General features: G+C 38.5%; 1 protein-coding gene across 3 annotated transcripts in view; it reads left to right on the top strand.

Annotated features, from left to right (window-relative positions):
* epha4b (eph receptor A4b) overlaps positions 1-3468 on the top strand; it is a 127394-nt gene extending 123926 nt beyond the window's left edge. For all 3 annotated transcript variants that reach the window (XM_084411636.1, XM_084411635.1, XM_084411637.1), the window contains 2 exons: positions 898-1035; positions 2402-3468. In XM_084411636.1, the coding sequence (XP_084267762.1) occupies positions 898-1035; positions 2402-2501 (238 nt within the window). In that variant the 3' untranslated portion in view covers positions 2502-3468. The remainder of the gene's footprint in view (positions 1-897; positions 1036-2401) is intronic.
* The last annotated feature ends 11058 nt before the right edge of the window (positions 3469-14526 follow it).

Here is a 14526-nt window from a genome sequence, read left to right as displayed (position 1 = left end):
ACAAAAACAAATCCCTAACAGCTCAAATAAATCCAGAGAAAATCCAATCCAGCTTTTCTTTGTCTGCCCCATGAACTCTCAAATCTTTCGTTTAATGTGAGACAACAAGCTGATAAACTCCATATCGTCTAGTATAACCAAACCTAGTGTTCACTGATCCTTTTCCAGCAGACATTCATCTCGCAGCTTTGTAAAAAGTCGTTGTCGTATAGATAGCCTGAACCCCTATTGTAAAACCTGACATGAGACAGAGCGCAGACTCCCCCCTCCACCTGCGGTTTATCAGGAGCGTTGGAGACGGAGACGCAGAGTTCACATTACAGCCGTAAAGCTAGTGAGTCAGAGCCCTTCTTGAGATATACGCTTCCTCAAGCTCATCACAGTCTCTCTGATTACAGCCCAACCTGCCAGTCATTTTATCCCTCTGTGTCCAAAGAGGACAAAGAAGAACGAGGGCGTTAAATACATCCCAGGTCTGAGATTGAATTGACCCCCGGTTTTCACTCAAACGCTGCTGTCACTCAACATTGTGAGCCTAACCCGTCTGTCACGAAGAACGGAAAGGGAACACAATGGGTTTTAACCTCAACCGCAACTCTTTAACTCTTTATCCTCTTCTCATGAAATTGCTTAAGATATCGACTCTCACAAGGAAGTGCAAGGAAGTTCTTGGATCAACTTGCTTTTTTGGTCTTGAAAAACCGCTATCATTATACTCTGAGACAAATGACAGTTTGATTAGATTTTTGTTAACTGTAAGCCTGAAGCTGAAGCCTTAACACTATAACCTACAATTCCAACAACGATTTATTATGCAAGAGCAGTTTTCCATCTCTGTACTCAATTCTTTAGCATTGAACCACACCACAATTGATACAAATCCAATTTCCTTTCCAGGGAAGACCCCACCACCCCAGAGTTCAGCGTGAGTACAGTGGATGAATGGCTAGACGCCATCAGTATGGGCCAGTACAAGGACAACTTCTCCAGCGCGGGCTACGTTTCTCTAGATTCCATACTGTACATCAGCTTGTGGTAAGTTTGTGTATCTGCACTCACATCTTGGCAAGTGTTCAGACCAAAAGTTTAATATTTATTATTTATATTTATTTATTTTTTAATTTTTTTGGAAAGACTGAAGGACTTTTATTATTTGATTATTTTTTATTTCTATTTCAATTAAATGCTGTTCTTTTTAACTTTCTATTCATCAAAGAAATCTGAAAAAAAAAATGATCAAGGTTTCAAAAATAAGAAGAAATGGTACATGAGCATCAAATCAGCATATTAGAATGATGAAAATGCAGCTTTGTCAACTCAGCTGCAATATGTGTCATGCAAAAAAAGTCGATTGATTTGTATTTTTATAATGTGCTGCTGGGTAGCTCTGCCCACAAAGCAATCTCTTCTTCGGTTATAAAATTGTGCTCCACATTGAAGCACATCAAATAGGTTCTGATTACTGTACTTTTTTTCCTCCTTTCAGTAAGGGCAAAACAATTACTCAGAAACTTGAAATGAGACATCAGAGAAAAATAGTTGCTAGAAGGTGTTTATTGCAGTGATGCCATAGAAGTACAATTTTTACTTCCTCAAAGAACCTTTCAGTGAACATTTCTTTTTATATGAAGAACATTGAAATAATCTAAAGAACCCTTTTCCACTCTAAAGAACCCTTTGTGCAATGGAAAGGTTCCATGGATGTTGAACCATCAATGCCAATAAAGAACCTTTACTTTTAAAGGCCCCTTGAAATGAAAATGTATGTTTTTTTTAGCTTTTAGTATGAATATGTTAGCCTTAAGGTTATGAATAAGCTGGTGTGATCCAAAACAATGATATTTAGGAGATATAAGCATTCAAAACTTCCGCTAAAATGGATCACGGATGTTTATGACATCACCGTGGACTTCAGCTTTCATCTTCTGTCCAATCAAATACTCTCTAGGATCTAAAGTGTCCCGCCCCCTATGCTATAAATACCACCTGGCCAAAGCGACCGTTGACACGTCACGGAGAAATATGGGTTAGAGGTGTGTGTTCGGTTGCTCAAACACTCAAGTTTTATTTCGTTTTTTCCAACTGTACGTTGGTTAAGAATGAAATGGCTAGAATTTATTCACACCTCTACTATTGAATCCAACGTATTCATCAGCCCTCGGATTCGCTTCCATGGTGCTTGCACTCTGTAAGGTAAACTAAACGCTATTGGCTATTTGAAAAGGGGGAGGAGCCATTCGATATGTCCCACCGTGTCAACACATCATACAAAGCTGTGTGTTCCAAGGCACTTCAGTGGGCCTTTAAATATATTGTTCAAACACCAAATAAACTGTACTTGCTATTACATGATTTCTATTACAACGTTTTTTCTCTTTTTTTTTTGTCCCTTCTTCCTCAGTGAGTTAAGCAAGATGGGTGTGACTCTGGTGGGGCACCAAAAGAAGATTGTCTCTGCCGTCCAGAGTTTGCACGCACAGGGGACACACGTGCAGGTATAACAAGCCTTCTCCACCGCCTGAGAGCATACAGACTGAGAGAGTTAACAACTGCTCCCACTACAGTCCCTATCAGCAGCTTCACTGTACAGTTCCCACCCTGGATGTTTCCGCATACGACCCTTTCGTCAGCGCTCTGGCTTCCGTCCATGCACGTCCGAGCTTCCTACGAGCCGAGGGACACACCGAGACCGATCCGCAATCGCTTGACAAGGCTACGACAAATCAGATATGAAGTACGGTTGTTAAACAAAAAAAGGAACAATAATACATTAGGGAGAATTCACAGCTTGTGTTTTACGGTTTCAATGTTTGCATTTCATATGTGATCTTTTGCATATCAAAGGTTGGACTATTCATGAAAATGAGGGTTGTTGTTTCTTTTTATCACATCCATGTTTGGGATATCGGTCCGTTCTTCTACATCCACTATAAGCCACAGTACCATAACAGAAGATGTTTATAGTATATTTATTTTGTCATAATTGAGGCAATGGTTGAGCACCGATGGATTCACGTCGCTGAATCCAGTTTTCAGGCGAAAAGAAAAGTTTGCGTTCCACCAGCAAAGATGGGCACCCGCAACGACGAAGGAGAAGTGTGAGGCCAGCGCAGGACGGCAAGATAAGATAAGAGCATTATGTTCTGTTTAGCTGAGAAATAACTGCTCTTCACTCATCGCTGTGTTCCTCATGCGAACAGGCGTTGAAACAGTGCAAGCATTTGAATAAGAAATCGTTTGACTTCCAGATAAAAAGTGAAATGTTATTTCTGTCCGTTCGACACGTTGTTCCACTGCAGCGAAAACAACTTCGAAACATTATTTACGTCATCATAACGTGTGTGTGTGCTCTCGTGCACCACGTCCGCATCGTCTTTACGTTTACACTCGTAGTGCGTGACGACATATACTGTTGTACTATAGTGTATAAAATGTACAGTGTTGATTTAAAAAACGAAGACAAAATTGAAAAAACAGGAGAAAAACTAGAATGTTTGTAATGATGTACTTTTATTTAGTATGAAGAGGAGTTAGCGGCCGTGTGGTGCGTTATCACCGCTGTCTGCTGATGTGCGATAATAACTCATCTCTGGAATGTAGCATGGATCCTAAGCTTCGTCTTTGATTGACAGGTGACAGTGACTGCAGTTTTTTCACTCAAGTGGTGCCCTTAGCTGCTTGACTTTAGATGCCTTATTAACTGTGCAGTTCTCTCTCTTTTTTCTCGTCCTCCCCTTAGAAATGATATCATGAAGTATAATGTATATAGTATTTATCATTGCGTCACTGAGAAGCTGGAGCTCGATATTAAAGCCAGGCTCGACATGTTTACCGTTGTTTTAGTCTGCTGTTTGTGGAAACGCATTCGATCCATGCCGTACATGTGGGATAGGGACGGAGAGGTTTTATTAAATCTATTGGGCTGAACTAAATTCCTCATGCTAACTTTACTGAGACTGATTTGCTGCACTGTATATTTTTGTACTAGTGAGGTTGTTCTGTAAAGTCAAAGTCTACCTGTTTTATTTAAATATATATGAGACAAATACAGGAACGGACGGTACTGAGAGATAATCATATTTCAGATCATGATTCCCTGACATCATTTCAAATTTTGATTTCTTTTATGTCATTAATTGTTTTGATGCTTCAGCACAACACTGTAACTATTCGCAAGAGCTACTCAGAATCTGTCGGTTTCGCTGAAAGGATTTAAATATGCTAAAATATCTTGATTCAAAAGGAATTATGAGTAAAATAAATATGTCAGAATTCTGTGTCTGCAGAATCCGAGTGGCTTTAACTAAGCACACACGAGTTCCTTCAGTACATTTTTAAGGAAAATCCATCATCATCTGTCATTAGATTATGTACAATATAACTGGAAAATTTGCATAAATGCTGAAAATCTGAAAAGTATACCATGTTGACATAAACGACATATGATGTTGACATCATACCAATATTGCTAATGGGTCACTACTATTGCACTTTTCTTTTAATTTTGCATATTTTAAAGTAGGGATGCACCGATACCAATACCGATACTTTCATTTTTGGTACTCGCCGATACCGTATAACCGATACCTGTATTTTCTCTGCATTTGTCATTTTGAAATGTATTGGTAGAGCAACCAAAAGAATGTAAATCATATTAGTTGGCTTAATTTGTTCATCAAATAAATATTTCCTTCAGTTATTTTCATGCTTTAGCCTGCTAAAATGCATTGCATGAGTTTCTGTTACTTTCACTCTTCATTCTATTGCTCTATCATATTTTATCTTTCATTTAATAGTACAGCACATATTTAGAGCTGCTCCAGCAGGGCTCAGTGCTGAGGACTGGGTCAGTCAGTGGTACAAATGTTTAGACACCAGTGAAATATCAATTCTTTATTCCAATTTTGATACTACAACAAAAAACCCCACTGCATATTCATCACTGAATAGATTAAATATAGATGGATCTGTTTGTTACAAAAGGTAGCCTATTTAGTCAAGAGTTTATTAGACCTGCTGCCCCTTTTAGGCCGAACGCACTGTCCCCATTTAAATATACTGTCTACGTTCAATTGAATTGTCAGTACAAGCAAGAGACGTGAGAGACACTGGTTTTCGGGGCGCGCGCTTTGAATGTTTGCTTCATGGAAATTCTTGACTTGCACACGTCCTGTAATAATGTAGGGAATCACTCGTTATACATAAATCAATTAACAGTTCATGTTTCACTTACATGAACGATTTAGGTTTAATCCACATAACACCTGCTGAGTGAACGATCGGCAATCAAAAGCATTCGATAGAAGTGCTCGCGCTCTTCTCTCTCTCTCTCTCTCTCTCTCTCTCTCTCTCTCTCTCTCTCTCTCTCTCTCGCATCAGTTAACGTAAATAATAAGCCTACATCATGCCTCTTTTTACTTTTTTTTGCCATAGACATCCGACTGAACTACAGACTTTCCACTGATGTCTGTGGAAAAGGGACGCGCTTGACCAGCTCGCTGCGCGCTCAATCCACTGCACGTTTTTCTCTTATCAGCTCTAGCACCACAGCTTTGTGTTACTATATTTCGTTTAATATTCCACTAATAAGATACATTTACTTAATAGACAGCCTTCTTTTTTTTTTTATCCCCATTATAGGCCTACTCTCTGTTGTCCGTGTTTCTTTCTTTGGACACAAGTGTACAAACGCTGCCTGGTATCGGCCCGATACCGATACTGGTATCAGTGCATCCCTATTTTAAAGAGAAAAACACACTTCCTTAAACAAGCGATTATGCATTCAGATGAATTCATTTGTTCTATCCTGAGATGAGTTAATGAATCTTATACTCTTAATCTGAGATTTCAGTATGTAAAATAATTGCAGAAGGCCAGAATCTCATCCATTTTTATGCTAATGTTTGAATCTAAAATTAAATCTATTCAACTGTCTCTGGAGGCAATATGCTAATGTGGCGAAATTGGCTGCACAAAGTCCCATTGAAACAATAAAAACATGATTTGACGATGATGCTGATAATGGCAATATTAATAACCATTAATAAATCATAAGCTCCAAATTTTACTACTGCAACATACACTTTCTGGTTTTGCAAATACAGCTAAGGAAAGAAATCTATCTGTATCTGCTCACCAAATGAATCAAAGCAGGTGGTTGTGTGACTAAACAGTGTTAGAAGGATGTGGAATGTTGTTAATATGATAGAAGATGATAGATGAACATTGCTTATACAGTTGTTGTCTTTTGTTCTGCCCTGGCTCTGTACATGTGTTTGGGCTGATCCTTTGTGAATGATCTCTGTTCTTTTGTAAGCTATGTGCCCATCATCTCTTCACACACTGCAGGTTTCTATGAGCTTGCAAAAAAGAGTGTACGCATTGAGGTTCTTCATGTCGCTGTAATAAAAGCTAATATTTTTAATTTCTCACCTGAAGCTTTGGCATCTCTTTTCCTTCTTCTCTAAACGCACCTCTGCATCATGCAAATGCATCATACACGCAGTCGCCATGGGACTCAAACGTTTTTATACCTAAACTTCGGTTTAGACTAGGGGTGTAAAAATGCACTGATGCATCCATCGAACAATAGCAATGCATTATATGCAAGTCACAATGATGTTGTATTGCACATCCGAAATACTGTAAAACGCCCTATTTTAAAATTGTAAAGAATTCAGGAAAAAATGATATACATCAATTGTATAAACATATAATGAAATCAAACTGTGACACATCTTGTGATTTATTTTTTATTTTTATTTTTCCTTGATATATATAAAATCAAGTAAAAAAATAATGAATGAAATCTCTCTATAAAATTTGTACGTCTAAGCAGAATTAACTAGGGTTTGTTTAAATTTACAGCAAGTGGCACAAAGAAGAACTAAATATAAAAACATTCAGCAGAGCATCCTAATGAGGCTGTAACTGCAAAAAGTCCTATTTTTTATTTATGATAACCAAAACAGGGCCTTTTTGACCTGCACGCTGTGCCAGAGACGGATGTCATATTCTCCAGAGAGAGAGAACGGGTCAGAGAAGGTCAGCTTTTAAAAGCACTCCTGCCTCTCTTCTCACTCTATGTTATGGCCATTACAACCAATCCCCACTCTCTTTTTCTCTCCTTTGTCTTGCTGTGCATTATACAGAACGCACGCACACACACACACAGATCATATGGAACACATAGTCATTTTTCAGCCATCATTAGTATGGCAGGCGGACAGATTTATGGGCAGCCTGTAGGGCCACAATAATACAATCAGCAGGCAAGACAGTACAGATGAACATTACGGACTGTTTTTCAAACAAATCATATTGCATTATATAAGTTCAAACAGTACACAAATCATCTCTAACAGTGCGCTTTTGCCATAGCGGACTCGTTGCGTGTCAGAACGGTCCTCTTTGCCGCAGTGCCTCAGCTGAGAACAGAAAGAAATGGAAGTATTTTCTCCATTTAATGAGTATTACATGGGCTTTTGTGTTCCCATTACACAATGATTAAAAACAGTGTTTACAGAGTAGACAAATCACAAGTGTGGGAAGTTTTCCCGTTAAGCAAAGAGGTATAAAAGGTATTATGAGCAGCACGGTTTGTTTATTTAGCATTTCACTGTGAGCGTGTGCAGGGCCGTCTTAAAATAGGTGTGTGGCGTTCATTCAGGGCCATCTTTACAAGGGGCAGGGGTCAGTTTTCCAGCGCTTCTGTCCGAACCCTCCGGAGGTCTGAGTGGATCTATATCGCACCATCCAGACCCGGGCTCCTGTGTTCTTTTAATGCCTTCTGCACTCACATTAAGAGACACCTAAGCCCCTGTCTGACAGCATGACTGAGAGGGGTAATTAGGCTAAACACCCTCGGGACTCGCTACGATGTGCGTGTGTGTTACAAAGAGAGTGAGTAAAAGTGAATTTGTTGGGTTAGTGCGTATCTGCATTTGTTCAGAGTGAATCTGTGCAGTGTACGAGTTTGCGCACAAGCCCGACAACCCCATCCGTCAAAGTTTGGCCTTTCGAGCCTTCTTCGCCACACCATATAACCTTTTCAAATTATGTCAATGTGTATTTCAAAATGAATCAGTATGTCATACTGTGGCCGATTGTTCACATCTGCTAATATATGGACATGGGCCTAATTTGTGGTTTGGTAAAATGACACATTATCACGGGGTGATCCATCACGGGGTCCTAAGTGACAGCCGGTCATCCTTTCTGCCCTGCTTACTGGTGTCATATGATTGCTTAATATGGTGAACATGACAAAGGGAGATTGAAGAGGATTCAATTTGGGTCACGTGACTGGATGGCGCGACTGTCCGGGAACCGATCCGTTCCCACCGCGCTCTCTCTTGGATGTGTTTAACTGGGAAGCACTTAATACATTAAGCTTGGACACATATTTCTTGCTAATTCAAAGCCAATCCAATCCGAAAATAAATACAGTTAGATAAATGTGGAAATAAATTTGAATTAGATTCATTTATTTTTACTCTTAGTTGTGGCCCTGTGGCTGTTTTTTATTATTATTTGTCACGTAATCCTCCTGGTTGATTAGCGTTGACATTTAGCATTAGCTCCCAGTGCGCCCGGCCTTTACTTTCATTAAGGCAAAAACAAAACGTTCAAAACGCTCAGTGCCATCTTTACACGACAGCAAATAGCAAAAAGGTCACACACCGTATCACTCTGATCACTACTAAAATCCTAAAGGAAGTCTAGTATGCTAGTTCCCTCGTCATGCTAGCTCACTGTGTCTCAGCTCAAACTGACAGCGTTTAACATGTCAGCCTGTGACTGCTGAACCTACACAGCTAATGCTGTTTGAACAGATGTTGTTTTTCCTAAAAAAATATGCCATACATGTCAGTTTACTTCTCTGTGCCACTTGCTCTTTGTAAACAAAATCGCATTTGTTGCTCTGTGGGAAAAGGAAAAAAAAAAAACAGCCGGTTTTACTCACGTATTGAGATGCTTGGGGAACATCGAACATGTGATTGCGCGACAGTCCTCTGTGTTTAATATGATCCGGCTCCTCACTGAGCTATTGTTTGACTGTGGTAGAGGATGAGCCACAGGAAGTGTGGGAGAATTTCGGCTCACAAAGGCGATCTTCACGTTTAACTAGATTAGTCCGGCCGTCATCCTAATCCACTTCAGCAAAACACATCTATAGGGACGGCTTACTTACAAACAGGGCTGTCGTGGCTGTTGTAGACGGGTTCAGCGAGGGCCCTGTGAATGGTGTTTTTGATGATTGTACAGCTAGACCATTGTAAGCGGCTTTATTAAAATTGAAAAATCAGCCACACTGGGACTCAATGAATGGGTCAGGAATCTGCATTTTCAAAAGGGGCTTTCCTGAACTGCAACCATAAAACAATTTTCTATATTACAGCCCAAAGTAATATCTTAGTGTTTAAATAGTGGCGCTGTCTAGTGGTTAAACATCTGCTTAGGTTATCAAAAGGCGGTGGATTTCACCACTGCCCTTGAGCAAGACACATAATTACTTTTTTCTTTTTTCTAAATAAACACATATGTATATTTATATTGTATTGGGTAATGCATATGTTTTTTATTGTGCAGTGTGGAGAACTTGGGGGCATTTATTATACACTATACAATACAATTTATAAGGTGCTTCAAATAAATACATTCATTTTCTATACATTTTATTTATTTAATTGCTTATATTGGAGAGCCAATCACTTGATTACAGTACAAAAATAAATAATAAAATCAATAAAATAAAATAAAAATGTATTACAACAACAAAACTACAACCTGCAATCCAAGCAAGGTGCTACTGACTGGCTTAGCTATAGCAAACAAAGAGAAAAGTAAAAAAGAATTTTTTATTATTAACAGAACTAAATTATAAAAAATAATGTTATACAAAAATAGAATCATATTATAGAATGTTATTGTTTTTAATAGTGCTGTCAAATCGATTAATCATGATTACATCTGAATGGCTTACTATAATATATATTAAACGCATATATTATATAAACAAATCACACACATATATTATATAAACAAAAACTTTCATGTTAGATGCGATTAATTGCGATTAATCGATTTGACCACTATTTTTTATCAAAAAAAGATACACTCTTTCATTAAAACTTCATTTTATTAAGCAAGTTCAGTGTGTCATCCTTTCGCTAGAAAATAGTCCCAAACATAACAGAAAGTTGCTATGCAACAAAAACAATGATGCAATAAGGCAACTACTTATATGGTGAACAAAGTTGATACAACATCATGGGAATATAATATGGCTTAAATGTTGCACTGACCAAATAACATCCAGGACCTGGAACTGTACATTTTATGATAATATTGCTATCATTAAATTTACATTTATGCATTTAGTAGACGCATTTATCCAAAGTGACTGAGAAAAGAGGAACAAAAGCAGATTTTACGGAATACCAACATATCAGGACTCCACACTGCAGCCATCACTTTTCCATGCACGATCAGCTGTTGGCTTTGACAGTAGAGATGTTACTTTACAGACGGCACACGTTAATTAGAGCCTGTTGGAACAGATGCCCGTCTATCAGCCTGCTAGAAAACCATTCTACCATGCATACAGCATCATTTACAGAAAAGTCTAACTTCACAGACTTATGTACTGATGAATCAGAATCTCTTATTTTAGTCAGGAAGTCTTCAAAAGACGTCAAGGAAGTCTTTAAATGACCTTGGCTTGTACACTAAAAGCGAATATACTTGATGCTGTTTTGTATCTCACTTTAATCAAACAGTTCATACAATCGCCTCTTGCTGTGCTTGTTTTCATTCCAAGTCATAGCATTTTCTTTCAAAGCATTTCCTGCCTCAAATTTTCATTAGCTATCACGGTTCCTAATTCAATTTGAAAAGTGAGTATGGCGCTTTAAACTGCATTTCATGCATGGGCCGCATCGTGCCCGCTTTGATCAGCGCTACAGTGAGATGCACGCTCAATACTGTTGACCCATGCAGGAAAGAATGCGCTCGTTGCATTCTGCCATGCCAGAAGAATAATAGAAGAAAGGGGGGGAGCTGTCACCATCTACGCTATGTGTTGTCCTTGCTTTCCACCAGCTCCGGGCAGGACGCCAGTATTCCCATTGTGAGTGTTATAGTGAACCGCTCAATAACATTCGGTTGACTTTCCTCTTTCAAAAAGGGCATTATTTGGGGGTTTTGTGGGGAGTTGGTGCATCGTACAGGAAATGTTTTCTCCAGCTAGTGCTCAGTGGAGGTCTGGATTTCCTCTAACCCTCTGCAGATGTGCTGTTCTTTGGTGCACAGCTGGCACTCGTTTCTGGAAGAGTCGTCCCTGCCGGTTGCATTTGATTGTGGGGTGAAAAATGAGCTTCGGTCCTGTCTTTTTCGTGGCGTGTTCCAGAAACATCGTGCCACATCTTGCAAACGTTAGATCGCAGAATGCCCCATCTGAGCGCTGGAAAAGAGATATTGAGGAAAAGATTATGGTGGATCATGCCATTGTGTGAGCTCAGGGAAATCTAGATTGACTTGCTGATGGGCTTTTGGCCACACACAGACATCGCTCTGATCAAATTCTATTCAGGTACTCTTTTTTATTTGACTTTTTCTGGCTAAAAATCACCCAGAAAGAGGCCAGCAGACTGACATGTAAAGTATCTTCTTTTAGACATCTGATACAACCTAAGAGGTATTCACTTTTAAAGTGTAGTTAATGGATTAGGCATCATGGAAAATGTTTGCAAACTTAATATATATATAAACAAGTTTCATAAAATTCATAAAGAGAATCTACCTGTCATTGATTTATCTCCTAAGCAACATATGTGTGCAATTATATTATTTAGATGAGTATACAGCACATTTATGAAGAATTTCCTTTATCATTTTTTTTTTTTGCATTAACATTCCATTGCATTTATGCATTTGGCAGACGCTTTTCCATTCCAGGTATTATTCTTTTTGTGTTCAGTTTTTTCAGGGGTACCTTTCAGTGACTTTTTTCCAGGAATGAAAAACATTTTAATAATCTAAAGAACCTGTTCCCTCTATAAAGAACCTTTTGTGTAATGGAAAGGCTGCCAAGTTGTTAATGGTTCATCATGAAACCAAAGAAGCCAAAAAGACCTTTTATTTTTTAAGAGTGTAGTGAAATCACTTGAGCTACAGCAACTGAATTTGTCACAGTTTATTTCCACACAGAAAAATCCTCAAACTTTAGCTTTGTGAAAAATTTCAGCAGGTCAAAAAGCCCAACTGCAATCACAGGATTTAGCTGAGTGGAGAACGAGCTTGTTTAAATCACACTGTTCTCCCAAACTTGGGTTACAACCTGATACCTCAGCGAGCATTGATTTCCCCAGAACACTGAAACACTTGTCCCTCCTGCATCACTGCATGTACAAGAAAAAAAAATGAAAAAGCAATTGAAAGATTGAAAGTGGAAAAGTAGTCCTGTAGTCGGGATATATCTGAAAAAGCAGAAGAGGGAATGAGAAGCAAACTGAGGTTGCAGATGGAGAGAGAGAGAGTCCCACACTTCTACTCTGGTACTATAATGATGAGTGATTGGAGGAAAAGATGATCTGGTACGTTGGACGAGCAGAAGTGGAGAGATGAGTATACTCGTGGATGGAGATGAAAGATGATGATGGAGGGCTGTCTCACACACCTCACAGCAGAGAAAATAACTGCGCTGCTACATTAAACACAATTCAGCGCTGATGATTTTATCTGATACATTATAGTACATGCAGCATATATTCCGTATTCGATTCTGACAGTGACATGAAGCTAGATCTGCGTCACAGCTGAAGTGGAAAATGCATTCCAGCATGTGAAAAATGTCCAAAACATTATATAACCCGAAATAGAGTTCATTTAATCTTTAAAAAAAGTGGATTTGTTGGTCTTAAGTCATTTAAGCTGGTTTAACCAGCTGATAAAATCAAAAGCCCTTGTAAAACCATCAAAAAAGTCCATCTAAATAGCTAAATATAGTAACACTTTAGTTTAGGGTCCAATTCTCACTATTATAGTTGTTTGTTAGCATGCATATTACTAGGTTGTTCGCTGTTTATTAGTACTTTATAAAGCACATATTAATGCCTTATTCTCCATGACCATATTCTACATCCCTTAATTCTACCCAATACCTAAACTTAACAACGAATAAGCAGTAATTAGGAGTTTATAGAGGCAAGAGTTGGAGTTAACAGTGAGAATTGGACCCTAATCTAAAGTGTGACCATATACGTATATATTTCTCAGCATAGATATATTCGTGATCATGACTTTATATAATTTTTCAATTTCGAAAATAGTAATTTAGCAAAACGTCAAAGCTGTTCTTTCAAAATGGAAAAAAAAATGGATGGTGCGTATCACCAAAGGATCATGAATTAATTTATTTAGGCCTGTTTGCACTGCTTGTCTAATGAAATTGGTTGATTTGAACTTTTCATGTGAACACACACACACACACAAAATTAGATAAATGGGTGAGTAAATAATGGAAGAAATAATTTTTGGTTGATCTTTTCCTGCCAATCCTTCATTTGAATGAAAACTGGGATCTCAATATCTTTTTCTCCCAATCACCTGAGTCAATGAGTTCACGTTTTTATTTTTTATTTTGTTCTCAACACTCAACATTCATTCATGATTTTTATTTTTCATGAAAGGAATTATTTATTAGAATGACAATGCTGCTAGTTCATACAATCAAATTGAATGGTGACTTTTTTTTTATCTTCACAGAAAAGTACTATATATTCTTGAAGAGTTCTCGAGAGAGTACAATTTGAATTTGCTCAGCGAGTCACTCTGGCATTGAGTAATGATGCTCATTAACTATGCCCTTGTAGCCGAGCTGCACCAATCACATCAGTGTATCTGATATAGGCGGGCCAGAGGCGAGCTAAACAGATGACGACAGCGCTGCGACGTCAGAGTCATTAGTAAACATTGCAAGATGGCTATGGATGAACACCAGTTGTTTGAAACGGCTTTGGCCGCTACAATGAACGAGTTAGAGGCTTTTTATCTTTTTATCGGCGCTCGAATCGTTCCTTTGCAAGAAGGACGTTTTTGCTGTTTTGCCGACCGGATACGGCAAGAGTCTAATCTACCAGTTATCTCCGCTGGTAGCTAAGCGTATGGGGCTTAGCGAAAACACACTGGTTACTCTGGTTACGTCACCCCGTGTATTGTTGTGATTGGTTGTAGTGTTATCCAATTGCGTGCAGTGAGATTTTCAAATGCATGCTTGGTGCCGCCCCTCGAGTTGGGCGATTTTTATTACTCAATGCCAGACCCTTAATATTTTCGGATTTGGGTCTGGATTTCCAGGCTAAGTTCAAATGAAATTGGTGGACCTGATATAAGTGTTCAGTAAAATTGATGAAATATCAATTAAAAAAATCCACCCGATCAATTCCTGTAACCCTTAATTGAAAACTGACTTTGTTTTCAAAATCTTTTTCTCCTAATCAACTGTTAATCCAGAGCATTTTAGAT

Source organism: Rutilus rutilus (genome assembly GCF_951802725.1).
Source record: "Rutilus rutilus genome assembly, chromosome: 6".
Taxonomy (NCBI): domain Eukaryota; kingdom Metazoa; phylum Chordata; class Actinopteri; order Cypriniformes; family Leuciscidae; genus Rutilus; species Rutilus rutilus.
Note: the sequence above shows the minus strand (reverse complement) of the source record. Positions and strands in the feature narration are given on the sequence as shown.